This window comes from Myotis myotis, unplaced genomic scaffold (genome assembly GCF_014108235.1).
Source record: "Myotis myotis isolate mMyoMyo1 unplaced genomic scaffold, mMyoMyo1.p scaffold_m19_p_7, whole genome shotgun sequence".
Classification (NCBI taxonomy): domain Eukaryota; kingdom Metazoa; phylum Chordata; class Mammalia; order Chiroptera; family Vespertilionidae; genus Myotis; species Myotis myotis.
In genome coordinates, this window is record NW_023416379.1 from 43,259,156 (window position 1) to 43,275,097 (window position 15,942).

General features: G+C 36.4%; 1 protein-coding gene across 4 annotated transcripts in view; it reads right to left on the reverse strand.

Moving 5' to 3' along the window:
• GRIK2 (glutamate ionotropic receptor kainate type subunit 2) overlaps positions 1 to 15,942 on the reverse strand; it is a 567,104-nt gene that overhangs the window by 212,197 nt on the left and 338,965 nt on the right. For all 4 annotated transcript variants that reach the window (XM_036318053.1, XM_036318054.1, XM_036318055.1 and 1 more), the window contains one exon: positions 2,210 to 2,353. In XM_036318053.1, the coding sequence (XP_036173946.1) occupies positions 2,210 to 2,353 (144 nt within the window). The remainder of the gene's footprint in view (positions 1 to 2,209; positions 2,354 to 15,942) is intronic.

Consider the following 15,942-nt stretch of genomic DNA (forward strand, 5'->3'; position numbering starts at 1 on the left):
ATTTGCATACATAGGCATGAAGCAGTGGAGTGAAGATAGAAGGTGGCTCCGGCTGGAGCAGCAAAGGCTTGAAGGTGGCTCCGGCCAGAGCAAAGGTCTGGGTCCCAGGTGCCAGAGGAAAACTGGTGCTGGCAACTGGGGGAAAGGAAGGCCTATTGCACAAATCTTTTCGTGCAACAGGCTATATATATATATATATATATATATATATATATATATATATTTATATGAAGTTTTCCCATTCTGCTGGCTATTTTGTCCCAAATAGGTGTTTTCTATTATTTTTCATGTGAAAATAACTTGAAAAAAGTTATATATGAAAAATTTAAGTAATATAACATATACTCACAACTATAATGTTTGAAAGAATATACACCAAGATCCCAAAGAAATAAAACCCAGTAGATCATGGGGGAAATTTTAAATAATGACTACAAATGGATGTTATCATCACTATATTCCTTAGGCTTCATGTATTTCTTTGGTACTTATAGGTAGATATTCTAAAATAGTTTAAGATGATTAACTGTAAATAAAATAGGAAAAATCATAATACATGAATATATGCACATTGTAACATACCATCAGTAAGCTTAAACATGTATTAATTGGTCTCTAACAAGGAAGAAACATGTATTTTTAATACAACTTCTTCCAAATAAAATAATTTCAGGTAATTAACAAAAATGCAAATTAGTATAAAAATAGATGAGGTGATCAAGAAGTACAAGAATAAAAGTGTAGAGCAGCAAAACAAATGTGGGATACAGACAGCACGAGAAAATTTACATCAGGTAAAACTGTACATCTAATAACAATCAATCACAAATTCAATCTTGAACTTCCTAGCAACCAGAATAAAGAAAATAGGATGAAAAAAATATACAGGGTCCATGATTTAAGACATAGCAACTCCCCAGGAGAAGCACAGCTTTCCCTGGCACTGAGACCTGAGAAATGTTTCCTTTTGGAACTCAGAAAGGGGGCATTGTGTGATTTAGTGGACAAGGTCCTCACTAACACCCTACAATAAATACATTAGTGAGTTTCATACAACTGCTTTTTATAGGGATGTTTGGCACATGCCTCAATAATCAAGTGCTGCATTCAGAAAAAGCTATTCTTCAACTAGCCACAGCTGTGCACCAAGTTTGCAGCTCTCATACTCTTTTAAATCTGCAGTAAATGTAAAGGTGGAACAATAAATGAAAAGCATGTTCTGCAGGGAGTACCAGGTCACCTATCTAAGAGTCCTATAAGAATTACACAAGGAAAGTTTAAGGATATTCTTTTCCAAAGACCTGGAGATTTTTAATTATGATCCTATTTGCACTTTCACTTTCATAAGGAACAATTAATTATATGATGAACTGATGATTTCTTGTAAGCCATTAATGAAAAATTTTATATGATAAGAAAACCTGTGATTTTTCATAGCAAAGATTAAATAGTTAAACTTTCATATAAATATTCCTATTTTAATCAAATGAAAAGTATCCTAAGCTGACAAAGGAATTTCCTTCATAATAGGAAGAATAGACAAAAGGTGTGTGTGTGTCTGTGTGTTTGTATGATTTTTAAGAATATCCTTTTCTTTCTCAGTATGTACATAGTCTATTACTACAACAGATGTAGTAAGAAATAATATATGGCCTTAAGAATGGTTGCATTATGCAATATAAACTTTGCATTTTCATAAATATATATTATGTTTTATGTTAACTGTTAATTAAAATAACTAGATATATTGACTCATATAGAGCTAAATAATAGTTCTTTAAGATTTGCAATGTGGGTATAACTTAGTGTAGTGTAAATGGCATGCATGTTGAAGATTCATTACATCTTATTTTGCCTAAAACATAAACACACATTATTTAAACATTTATATCTCCCCATAAATGAAAAGTAACACATATAAAAATTCAAAAAGGTGAAACTAACAATGCCATACATCATAGGTCACAGATTTTTATCTGTTTACACAAATATAGATTATTTGAAGGATGTCCATTAATTTATCAAGTAATTTCCCACTTTTGTTTCATATCATTAAGTAAAACGTGTTAATTTTGCTTCTATGGTGAAGAGAGAAAGTTTAATTTAAAAAATAAAAGTAAAAGGTCACCTGTTAAGAAAACTGCAAAAATCTCAATGCATTCAGCTTGTAAACAAAATAGGCAGGGGAGATATGCACCTCCTGACATACCTCTTTAATTAGGCTCATGAAGCGGGTCCCGAAGCGCCAGGGTTTGTGTCGATTACACTGTAAGGAACTGACTGTCATCTGGGGGAACTGTTGGACACCCACAGACACCACGTGCACCGCATCATACATCAGAGCAGCGTCAGTCTGAAAGCCAAGAAAAAAAGGAAATATGGAGTCAATAACACAAGTGAAACCCATGGTGTTGCCTTGGAATTGAAGAAAAGGAGGGGATGAGAGCAAGAGATACCCAGAAAACAGTGCCTTCACATGCCCTGGTTATCTTAAATAAGATATTATGATCAAATTACTACATCAGCTCCATTAGAATATTTGACAACCATCTTTTTTCCTGAGGTGATAACCCAATTTCATGTTGTCCTAGTATATCTGTTAGAGACATGTATGAAGACATTCACTGCTTCATGTTTGTTACTACCTCTGTCTCCATCTTATTGTCTCACTACACACACACACACACACACACACACTGAATGCAATTGTTAACATTTGGAATGGCTACAAAGATTAGATATTGTACATAAAGATTAATAAGTAAACAATTTTCTTGTATAGGGAGAAAAAAGATATGGTAGGAGATTCACCTAAATTATAAAAATATAAACTCTGATCTCTTCTTCAATTCATTTTTCAAAAGGTCCAATCTCAGAAATGATGCTACAGTTTTGAATCTCAATACATGTATTAATCCCTTTTTAAGAAACTAAGCTTAATCCCCTCCACTGTTTTCTTTTCCCAAAATTTCCATATGAATGAAAGTTCATTTTGGCTTCTCAAGTAAAAGGAATATGAATTCTACTGTGTTTGCACCTGCTCCACTGGCTGACCACTTTAGAAGTTGATGATAAAAAATAAAATGTTTGTAAGTCATAACAAACCAGAGGCTCAGTGGCTGTCAATGCTGTGTGAAGTGGACCCTCACATTGAGTTTAATGGATCTAAGCCAGGCTCACTACCTACAGAAGAGGGCCATACTAACAGTGCTGGTAGCAATGAACTTTGGGCCATCTGCTTGGCATGCCTGGGAATAAAAGCACGTATTTCCTCTTCTCATTCACACAATTAGTGAGCTGTGAAATGATTTCCAAAATGAATAGGAACCCTGCAGATTATAGCGTTCTCCACAATACAATACAAAAATGAGTACACAGGGTACCTTTCATGCAAATGGATCCTAAGGAGCTCTACCACATAAAACAGAAGGCAGCTAAGGAGCACAATGCAACGACAGAACGTAATAATAATGCAATTTTATAGTTCATAAATCTCTGGGGAATAGAGCTCAGGTTCATAACCTTTATTCTATAGGTATCAGCTGACTGTTTTCACATACTTTGAGGACTGTATAGTGACAACTATACTAGTGGGATTGATAAACATGCATGGGGAGCCTGAGGTTTAGACTGATATTTGTCTTTGACCTGAGTTAACAATCAGAAGATATATTTAATATGCCACACAGGTGGTCATAAAAATAGTTACAAAATATAAAAGACACATTTGATGTCAAAATAAAATTAATTTTTAAAACATCACTGTTAAAAGGAATAGAAAAAAGAACTCTTCCAGACACTACTAAATGAAAGATAAAGGGCATTTTGCAATATGCACCACAATATAGCATTAAAAAAATCTATGTTCTTGAACTCATTAATTACTTTAAGAAAATCAAAGATAAGAATAAAGGCTACCTACATTATTCATTTTTAACAGATAAAAGTGGAAACCTTGCTGCATGTTCAAAATAAAACAGTAATGTCACAATGATATTTTATATAACCATTAAAAATCATGTTTTGAAAAATAATTAGATTGAAAATTAGATGTGATTTACTAAGTGTAAAAATAGATAATACACAACTATATTTCCATCACTAACCATTACATACATCTTTATAATACTTGCCATGGGTATTTATTTAATTTTCACAATAGGGACTAAATAAAAACATGACTGCTGTTCCATTTTACAAGTGACTAAACCAAGGTTGAGGGAAGTTAATTAATCAAAGTCACACAGCTAAGAAGTGGAGAGAGACCAGATTCAAATGGCCTCTCTGCTCTTGGCTGGCACTCTTAACTATCATATTGCACATTGTGCAACAACAACAACCAAAAAAAAAATCAAAGGGAAGAAAATACACTAAAATGATACCTATGATTAATCTTGGAATAAGTAAATACTAGAATTTTATTTTTTCTTAAAATTTTACAGTTATTTTTTAAAGATAAGAAGTTATAAAACAATACAATTATTGGCAGGATGGAAACGTTTATCTATTCCCACAAATTAATAAAAAGAACACAAACAATGATATTCCCATTATCCTGCCATGAGTTACTGACTTATTGCCTAATCTAAATTGATAATGGTAGGGAAAAAAAATTGCCTAATTCAGAGTTTGAAAATCATTTGTGGACATAGTTTCAGGGTCTAGATCAGAAGACACACTAGTTAATAATCTATTTGAGATCTGTGATTTTAAGTGTATTTATAAAAGAAATACAATATTTATTAATCTACAGGGGGACAAAAGTATGTTTATAGTTGTTCAATGGAAAATAACATAATAATTAATAAATAATAATACAAGAATAAACTGTTTCACATACACACAAATGTAAACCTACTTTTGCCAACCATTGTATAAGTTAAGTCCTAGAGAAAAAATTTAAATAGTGAAAAAGTTATTGATCAAATTACTTCTCAATTACCAGTTTAAAATATGTTGATTCATGATAAAGAACTATAACTTCTGAAACTGTTCTTTATGTATTTTCATCAGGTTAGGGTGCTTATTTTTTTCATCCTACTTTTAGACCAGTTTTTTATGTGACAATATGGGCTTACTTTCCATTTAAATTTGATATCCTGTCAGACTTACCTTTACTTTCTTCTTTGCAAAACTATACATATGCAAATTCTTCCATCTTTTTTAAAAGTTTTATTTTATTGTTTAAAGTATTGCATATAGTATAACATATGTCTCCTTTTTCCTCCGTTGACCTCCCTCAGGCCAACCACCCTCCCACAAGTCCTCACCCCCCCTTGTTTCTGCGTCCATTGGTTATGCTTATATGCATGCATACAAGTCCTTTGGTTGATCTCTTACCCCCACCCAGAATCCCTACCCTGCTTTCCCACTGAAGTTTGACAGTCTGTTTGATGCTTCTTTGCCTCTGTATCTATTTTTGTTCATCAGTTTATAATGTTCATTATATTCCACAAATGAGTGAGATCATGTGATATTTATCTTTCTCTGACTGGCTTATTTTGCTTAACATGAAAAGTTATAAGAAACTAGTGTTTTCTAAAATGTTTTCTTATTTTCACAATAATGCGTATGCTTGAAAATTTATATTAGTAATATTATTAGTTAACATTGTTTATTATTTACTATGTGTGAGGCATTCTCCTTAAATCATTTCCTTTACTTCTCATAACCACTGTACAGTTGGAATTCCACTGAATTTGTATCTGATAGGAAATCGAGGCAGAGAACACTTAAGTAACTGGCCTAAGATCATATCATATAGGGGAATCTGGATTTGAATCCAGTCTATCCAGAGTTCACATCCTTCCTCTAGATCAGTGGTTCTCAACCTTCGTAATGCCGCAACCGTTTAATACAGTTCCTCATGTTGTGGTGACCCCAATTTCATTGTTACAAATTGAACATAATTAAAGCATAGTGATTAATCACAAAAACAATATGTAATTATATATGTATTTTCCAATGGTCTTAGGCGACCCCTGTGAAAGGGTTGCAACCCACAGGTTGAGAACCGCTGCTCTAGATATTTGCTCAGTGCTCTACATTTAATAAAGCAAAATAATACAAATGATTTTTGAAGTTACAAAATTTAAGAAATATTAATAAGAACTTGAAAGCACTAGTATGTATAATTTTTGATAAGCAATAAATATTCACATCATAAACATATACTGCAAAGTAAGGAAAGGTACAGACTGTGGAGAATTGATAAATATAAATTCACACACACACACACACACACACACACACACAATACATTAATGTCTGGTATTGGGACAATAATAGGTTAGTTAGGAAGTTAGTAATGTTAACCAGGAACAAATTCATGAAAGAAATAGATTTCCTCTATACGGTTGCTGTTCAGAAGATTTTCCAAAGGCAGAGTATCTTTCAGGATCAGGCTTAAAGGGCCTCTCTTACTCTCAGCTCTAAAGGATAGAGATTAATTGAGCTGCTCTAGCTAAATCTTTCACCCTCTTATATTGACTCTATAATCCCTGTCTGACTCTTCTCTCAATGGAAAATAGAAAAAAAGAAGAAAGGGGTGCCCTGACTGGTTTGGCTCAGTGGATAGAGCGTCAGCCTGCAGACTGAAGGGTCCCAGGTTCGATTCCAGTCAAGGGCATGTACCTTGGTTGAGGGCACATCCCCAGTAAAGGGGTGTGCAAGAGGCAGCTGATCGATGTTTCTCTCTCATCGATGTTTCTAACTCTCTATCCCTCTCCCTTCCTCTCTGTAAAACATCAATAAAAATATATTTTTAAAAAAAGGAAGAAGAGAGGGGTAAAACAGAATAGGAGAAAAGAAGAGGAGACATACAGGTTAATTACTTTGTCATCATTTTTATATTACCACTAGAGGCCCGGTGCACAAAAATTTATGCACTCGGGGGGGGGGGGGGGAGGTCCCTCAGCCTGGCCTATGCCTTCTTGCAGTCTGGAGCACCTTGGAGGATGTCCACCTGCTGGCTAAGGCCCACTCCCTGGGGGATCGGGCCCAAGCTGGCAGTCAGACATCCCTCTGGAAGCCTGGCAGCCCTCGGGGGATGTCCACTTGCCAGCGGGGAACAGGCCTAAGCTGCAGTCGGACATCCTTAGTGCTGCTGAGGAGGCGGGAGAGGCTCCCACCATCACCGCTGTGCTCGCAGCCATCAGCCTGGCTTGGAGCTGAGCAGAGCTCCCCCTGTGGAAGTGCACCGACCACCAGGGGACAGCTCCTGCATTGACCATCTGCCCCCTGGTGGTCAGTGTGTGTCATAGTGACCAGTCATTCCCAGTTGTTCTGCTGTTAGGGTCAATTTGCATATTACCCTTTTATTATATAAGATTAAGTTACTGCATGCTTCCTCAATATCACACAACCATGTCATTTTATTTTACATGCATTCTCACAAAGACCATAGGTTTTAGAAACTTGGCAAGGTTAAAGTAATTCTCTCAAGATATTATCACCTTGAGAAACAAGACTCAGAAAATAAGGGTCAAGCCAAGTTTAGCTCTTAGAACTACCCTCCAAACTTTCATAACAAGACTCTGGAAGAAATAATACTCAGAAACAAGACTTAGAAACAAGATTCAGGCAAGGCCTAATTCTTAGAACCACCATCTGCACTATTGTAATGGACTGCCTCCTAAGCGATATTCCCGCTGAAACGGTGAGAAATGGTGGAGGGGAAATGATAGCAGCAGGGCTCGTATTATCAGAGGCTCTGCTGAATACGAGACAATTACGTCCCCAGGTCCCATAGAGAGGAAGGATGTCTCTGAGCTGATATTCAAATAGAAGCTCATTTGGTTCCCAAGTCAGATTTTTTCTTTCTAGATCATAGCTATCTTTAAAGAAAGTTTCAAGGTTAAGCATAATTGCAATTTAACAAATTAAATTAAAATTAAAAATGTGTACAGTTTGGCTATTAAAATTCATATGGGGGGGTGAGATAAAGTTGTAGTCATTCGCATCCTAAACTACAAAGACAAAAGCTAAGCAGAGAAAAAAGTCAGCAGTGAAGACAAAACAATCTGTCCTATTTTTCTCTCTTTCAAGGATAATTACTCATTTATATATAAATAGATCACACTTTTTGGAAAGCTAGGATATCTGTTCACCCTGGGAATACAGCCCAGAAGAAAGCACGATTAGATAGGCACAGACAGAGCTCCGTGCAGATCTCCATGCTTCAAAGCTGGGTCAAGCATCTATCGATAGCAATTGGAACCCCCCAGAGATCCTAGCTCAGACTACAATGGAGTTGGAACTTTATTTTTCTTCCTAAAATAAGTTAGTTAACCTACAAAGAATGTACGTCTGTCAGTCAAAATCTGGTTTTTCAAACCTTTAAAATTGTGCAATACAGTCCTACACGTCTCAGCAAATCTGTAGTGATCTTTCCAAATGGTAGCTTATAAGATCATGAAAAGTGCCTTTGCATACATTTTAATTATGCATTAACCATCTCCCTAATGTATTTGTGGGTTTATCTTATCCCTCGTCTAATTACTTTTAGACATGGAGTGTGTCACTAGGATGCAGGTGGAAGAGTGACAAATGCTAATATCTATGGCTGAGCTATTGCCACAGAAATTGGTTTAGTCACCCAGTGCTATTTTCATCTATCTCAGGGAACCTCGTGTCTGATAAAACTTTAAAGTATTGAAAGAACAGGGATATATGCTTACATTTCTTTTATGCTCTGAAAAAGCACACTGCACGTTTTTAAACAATTGAAGAATCGGAGAAATCTGATGCTCTCAAAAGTTTCAAATGATCAAATAACTATTGTGTAATATTTTTTTTATTTTGTATGTATAATTGGAACATTTCCTAATATGTAAAAACAGGAATAATAATGGATGCTGTGAATAGTTAAAATATTTCTATGTACTTAGATTTCATTTACAGAAGACTCTGGTACTGAGCACTAATTACCAACTATGTACATGTTGAGTGCGCATGTTATTTCTATTTCTGATCATTAAACATATTTTTTGTGAGGTTCTGAGATAGATGTTCTAGGAGGTATAAAAATAAAACAGCTTATATCTGCAGTAAGCATGAAGAAAAAATTAGAAATGAGCAATTCTGAATTTCATACAATCATAGGAGGGGACACTGGGACATAAAATCTCTCAGATATACTAAAAACTTCTCTCAGCAAAAAGCTTTCAAAATTATTTATTTTTCGTTCCAAGGAGGGGACATTCTTCTGGAATGTCCTATCCCCCAGGGAGCATGGCTTTGGGGGCCCCTAATGAATTTGACTGGGGGAACTTGAAACATTGCCTCTTCAATTTACTTTCTGTATTATGATACATAGAGTTCCATGTATGACAATATCATCCCCCTAAAGCACTTTGTGCATATTTGGGCTCTTATCCTGGGCTCCAAACATCCACAATGTTGTATGCTATAATTTACATGTAAATGTAACCACTCTTAAAAGTGTTGTGATTTTTGTTCATATATTGATTGTAACGATGGCTACATTGGTGTATACATATGTCAGACTTATAAAAGTGTACAATTTAAATTTGAGAAGTTATAGTATGTCAGTTTTACTCCAGTACAGCTATCGAAAAGTTAAAAAAATGTAATCATGCATTTTTCTGGGAAGATGGGTTATAGATTTCATTTTATTCTGGAAACATCCCGAACCAAGCATCACTGATTTGTATTTTCTTTATTCATTGCACATTCTAGCTTTAATAAAACTATGCTTTCTCAAGTTTAATCTTTCCTTCATTAGCATTTTTCAGATAATAGCCATACCTTTCTTTGTAATACCCCACTTGATATTCCATACATTGTCTTACCTATAGTAACAATATAAAAACATTTTCCCAATAAATTGATTAATTCAACCAAAAAGTTCATTTAAACTGTACAAGAAATAGATATTATGGAGTTTTGAATAACAGTCACACTTCGCCATTTAGTTAGAATATATTACCTCCCAGAGGTACAGTGAACCAAATCTGCCAGCAATTCAGACCTGGGAGGAATGTGAGTACAGCCTCTGTCCTGTTTCTAAATGAATTTATAGTAACAGTACTGTGAACACATTTATCTTTTCATTCAATAAGTGTAGGCAGGTCCCCTTTGAGATCTGAATGCTAGCTGGCAGGTGGCAGATCCATTCTGAAACTCTTATGTCTAAGAGTTTGCTCATTTCTGAATTCCCATCTGAATTCAGTGCATAGCACAAAGAGAACAGTCTAATACTAGTAAATGGAATTTAAGTTTACAAATGTTGGCTCTTTCATTGACTCGATCTTTTATTTAAAAGAAATAATCAAAATATGTAAATCCCCCTTTGCCTTGTTTCCTCATTTTTTAATTGGAAATTAAAAATGATCTTCCATAACACTTCCATATAGAAAACATCACTTTTAAAAAACAGACAATTCCAGGAGAAAAACAATTTTGGCTATCGATTTTTTAATTTGAAAATGCAGATCTAAAGGGTGGTGGGGAAAGGGGTGGATTCTGACCTCTAGAACTTCCTGTAGAGTCAGCACAAGCTTAAATGCGATGGAGATCACCTCCCTTCTGAGCAAGAGTAAGGGCCACCATGGAAGGCAAGCTGGTACTCACTCATTCAGCTGGCACACTGCACCGAGCACTCTGTCCGGCACAGAGCAGGTGCTAACAGAACAGAGGGACTGATGAAGAAATGTCCTCAGACCCAGTTGGGAGCCAATTGTCAGAGACAATTCTCCCAGTTACACTGCAGCTGCCATTAGGCTTTCTCTGTTGCTGGCTCTTTGTACTATTCTGAAATGGAGCTCTTTACTGGCAGCTGCATGGGGTGCACAGACTGCATGAGATAATACTTTAAAGCAGTTTGCACAATCCCTGGCACATGGTATATAGGCAGGTGTTAGATGATGATGATGATGATGATGATGACGACGACGACGACGACGATGGCGACAACCAGATCAATAATCTCTTCAATATGGATACTATCCAAAAGAAGGAATCTATTTAAAAAGTATAATGTTACAACCTTTCTACACCCACTGTTAGCCTAAATGAAGGAACAGGCCTCATGCTGTTCAAAAACAGACCGAGTTCAGGAAGTAGATGAGCAGGAAGAAAATTATCATACAACCACTTGATTCTTATAAAATGTGGTATGTACACACCACCACAATTCAGAGCTCAAAAAGAAAATACTGAATACACAGCATTAGGTGACACATTTAGTATCAAAGAATAAATAAATGACAAAAACAGTAAAATGTCTTGCATTTGTTACAAAACAAAGAGCTGCTGTTGGACAGATAATTGCATACTAGCCATGTAAACCTGGACAAAACTAACTCACATTTTTTCTAGTCTTCAATTTCTTTCTTTGTAAGAGGATGGGTTAGAACCCAGTGGGTTTTAAAGTTGTATTACAATTGTATTCTAGAAAACTCGCATTTCATTTTGACCTTATTTTGGCCTTTGTAATATAAGTGTAATCTTAATTTATATATCTTTACCCCCATAGTTCTCTATGCTTTGTGTGCTTTATAACAAACTTTTGTATCAACATTTCATATAAATTAATAAATAATGGAAATCAAAAGTTACTTTGGTCAATCATTGTATTATTACTCTATGCAATTTCTGCCTACTCAATAAAAACTGTCAATGTTAAATTTCTCACCCATATGAAAACCCACCTCAGCCTCCTGCTACTCTGCAGAGAAAAATTACTAGTAAAACTCTTTTTCTCTCCTACCCAGTCATTCAGTAATACCCAATATTTTACCTTCTTTTATATCTTCTTGTACAGTCAGAACACAGACATGCCTATACTTTATGTTTTGAACTAATCAGAGAGATTCCTATGTTGCCAATTAGTTGAATAAAAGGAGACTCCAGAAACTTCAAGATGGAAACCCTTTAAAAGAAATAAGAATTTTTGTAGCTACCCATACAGGATCTAGTACCCAAGAGGACTAAAATGGATAAGAGCTTAAAGGGAAGATTTAAAAAGAAGAAAGGAAATAATAGAATGGGTTCAGCCTCACAGTCAAATTGATGAGTTAGAAAGAAAATTCAAGTTCAGCAACGCTCTGAAGATCAAGTGCAGGAGACATCACGTGATGACAGTGTTGCTGGGATTCAGCAAAGAAAGGGCCCAGGCCAGGACTAATGCTGTGCGTAATTCATGTATCCATTTGTTTGATGTTCCTTAGACTCTGTGGATTTGAATACATGCCTATGTCTCTTCAAACTTATGCTCTCTGACTTAAGCTAAAAGCTACCCCCTTCAAAAAAGAAATAGTTAACTTATTTCGAACAACTAGCAAAACATACTCTAAAATGTGGCCAATGCTAATTTTGACAGTAAGAATTTTCATCGGTTCTTTATGTTTACATTATACAATTTTGAGCTTTCCATCTTCCAAGAGCTCTCCCTGGAGGCCACATTCCCTAACAACACTCAACAAGATAATTTTACAAACAGCAGGCTTTCTGTGTAAGCCTTTATAAGGTAAGAATTCAGTCCATGGAGTTGTACCTGTGAAAGCTTCAGAAGATAACTATTTTGCACTCTTTCCAAGAATTATATGTATTGACCATGAATATTTTCTATATAATTGTCTTTCTTTCCTACATGTATCTTTAAAACGCACCATTTCCAAGCATAAAATCCTATTTGTTTTTACTGCCACACTTTCTAAACTCTTTTAAATATTTATATACAAACTCAAGATGTTTAAATGTTTTTTAAACACCATGTAGAGAAACTTCACTTTTTACATATAAATGATTAAGGGACAGCTGTGAAGCAGGTTAAAAAATGCCAACAGGTTTTCAATTAAAAGTTTCATTTAACTAATGTAATTATTCTTACCTAATTAAATTTCCCCACTAAGATCAGTCCACTGAGATACCTCATTCTCTTTTAAAATGTTCCATGAAGCTCTTACTAATGTCCATGGACCTCACTGTATTGATGGGATTGTTAATGAACTCTCTAGCAACAACGCACTAGCCTCAATAATTTAGAGCCTGTTAAATCTTGTCTGCTTTGTACTACATTTGGAACTGCTATTGATCTAGCGAAGAGTCAATATCAAGGAGAAGTATTCTTTGCACTTCCACCTGGTCTCCAATACATCCAACTATCTTGATATTTGGAGCTCAAATTAGCATCTTGCACTTAAAAACTTGTATTAATCTATATTGTTTATATTTACTCTCTTTAACATGAGACATGAAAATGCATTTTTATGTTGTTAACAATCTGAGTCTTTCTAATTTGAGATCCAGGAGAATGCAAACCAAAAGTAAACAACACAAATTTTAATTCATGAGTTCAAATGTTCATGTAAACACTAATTCCAAATGACTGTAGTTATTGAGAACTTAAGGCTTTATATAAAATTTACCCAAACAAAACAATTTAAATTATACTAAATTTAAATTAAATTATACTAAAGATCTAATTTAAGCATGATTTCAAAAACAATGTAGAAATTAATACAGACATTTCTGGGAAAATAAAACAGTAGTTATGCAAACATACCATTAAAATATAGCCTTTATGACTTTACATGTTCTTATTGGACTTAGTTATTTATATTTTATTTCTGACTCTATAAAAAAACATAATAATAACTTGTCTCAGAAATGTGAGAAAGTAAAATTTTCACGGAAAGCTAATGGGACTTATAGTTTTAGCTGTGTAACCTATTAGTCACTATGGGAAATTATCTTTCTTAATGTCATTTTCCTCATCTATACATATATAAAAGCCTAAGTGACCGTCCAACTATCTGACCATCCAACCGGTAGCTATGATGTACATTGACCATCAGGGGGCAGAAGCTCAATGCAGGAGCTCCTTAGCTGTGGTGACTTGGCAGCTCTGGTTCTCAGGTGACACACATGGAACCAGAGAGGAGGGGGCCCAATTCTGAGGTGTGTCACCTGAGAACTGTTCTCTCACAATCTGGGACCCCTCAGGGGATGTTGAAGAGCTGGTTTCAGCCTGATCCCTGCAGGCCAGGCCAAGAGACCCTACCGGTGCATATGGTGCACAAATTCATACACCAGGCCTCTAGTATTAAAATAAGTAGATAGGAGGGGGACAACCAAGATGGCAGCATAGGTAAACACCTGTACTTGCTGCTTCTTACAACCATATCAAAACTCCAAGTAAAAGATAAAACAAATATCATCCAGAACCACAGGAAAGCTGGTTGAGTGGAAGTTATACATCTAGGAGGAAAGAAAAAAAATGCATTGAAACTGGTAGGAGGTGCAGAGGTGCAGAAGTGCGAAGATACAGAGGCATGTAAAATGGGCTGGCAACTGGGTGCGCTGTGGAGGGAGATACAAGCTCCTGATTGTTCTGAACTCCAGTTACAGGTGAAACTCTGGGGACCCAGACTCATATGGGGAGCATTTGGCCAGAACGCAAGGGTGGCTTTCTCTCAGAGGTTCTCGCAGCGATCATTGTTCCTGCACAGGGCTGTGGGACACAGAGACCCGGGGACCTCTCCAGGGAAGGGCTGACTAGCAACCACTGCTGTTTTCTCTGCCCTGGTGATTCCCTGAGACCCCTCCCCACCCAATTTACAACCCCACCCAAGCTGTGCCCAGAGGCTTTTGCATATGAATGGCCTGTCATTTTGCAACCTAAAACCTAAAAACTGCAGGTGGGTCAGAGAACTCCAAAGCTTCCAAAAGGCCTAAGACCCTGCAGCAGAAGTCTTGCTTGACATCTGGGCCTCATCTGGGCACTTCCAAAACCCAAACAAAGAGGAGGAATCTGCAGATCTCTCTGTAGCTCCTGCTGGGTGGTCTCATGCAGTGGCTGATTTTGGACCTCCTTGGGGATCCAAGAGTCAGTGTACCCAGTGGTCAGTGTGAGACCATACCAGATTGTAACTCTTCACATCCATAAGCAACACTCAAGGGGGAGACTTGGTGAGCACCAAAGCCCCACTGAAGCAAGTCCAGTCCTATAAGGGTGTCTCCAGCACAAAAGTTCTCCCATTGTAGACATAGCTGGTCCTCACAGCCAATTGGCCTGGGGGTCAATTCCTCCCAGTGATATCAACAGCAATCAAGGCCTAAATACAACAAGACTGTGCACACAGCCCACAAAGGGGTGCACCAAGAGTGTCCACCTGAGGTAATTGGGGAGGCTGAACCACTAGCCCTATAGGACACCTAGCACACAAGGCCACTCTATCAACATAGGGAAGCAGCCAAAATGTGGAGACGAAGAAACAGGTCACAAATGACAGAAATGGAGGAAAGCAAACTACTGGATATAGAGTTCAAAACCACGGTTATAAGATTATGCAAGAATCTTCTAGAAACCTCTGAAAAATATAATGAGACCCTCAAGAATATGAAAAAGGACCAATTAGAAATTAAGCATACACTGACTGAAATAAATAATAATATACAGAGATCCAACAGCAGACTAGAGGATCCCAAGAATCAAGTCAAAGATTTGAAATACGAAGAAGCAAAAAATACCCAACCGGAAAAGCAAAAAGAAAAAAGAATCCAAAAATATGAAGATAGTGTAAGGAGCCTCTGGGGCAACTTCAGGCGTACCAACATCTGAATTATGGGAGTGCCAGAAGAAGAGAGACAGATCAAAATATTGAAAACCTATTTGAAGAAATAATGACAGAAAATTTCCCCTACCTGGTGAAAGAAATGGACATACAAGTCCAGAAAGTGTGGAGAACCCCAAACAAGAGGAATCCAAAGAGGACCACACCAAGACACATCATAATTAAAATGCCAAGGCAAGAGACAAAGAGAGAATATTAGAAGCAGCAAGAGAAAAACAGTCAGTTACCTACAAGGGAGTACCCATATGACAGTCAGCTGACTTTTCAACAGAAACAATGTAGGCCAGAAGGGAGTGGCAAGAACATTCAAAGTGATGAATAGCAAGAACCTACAACCAAGATT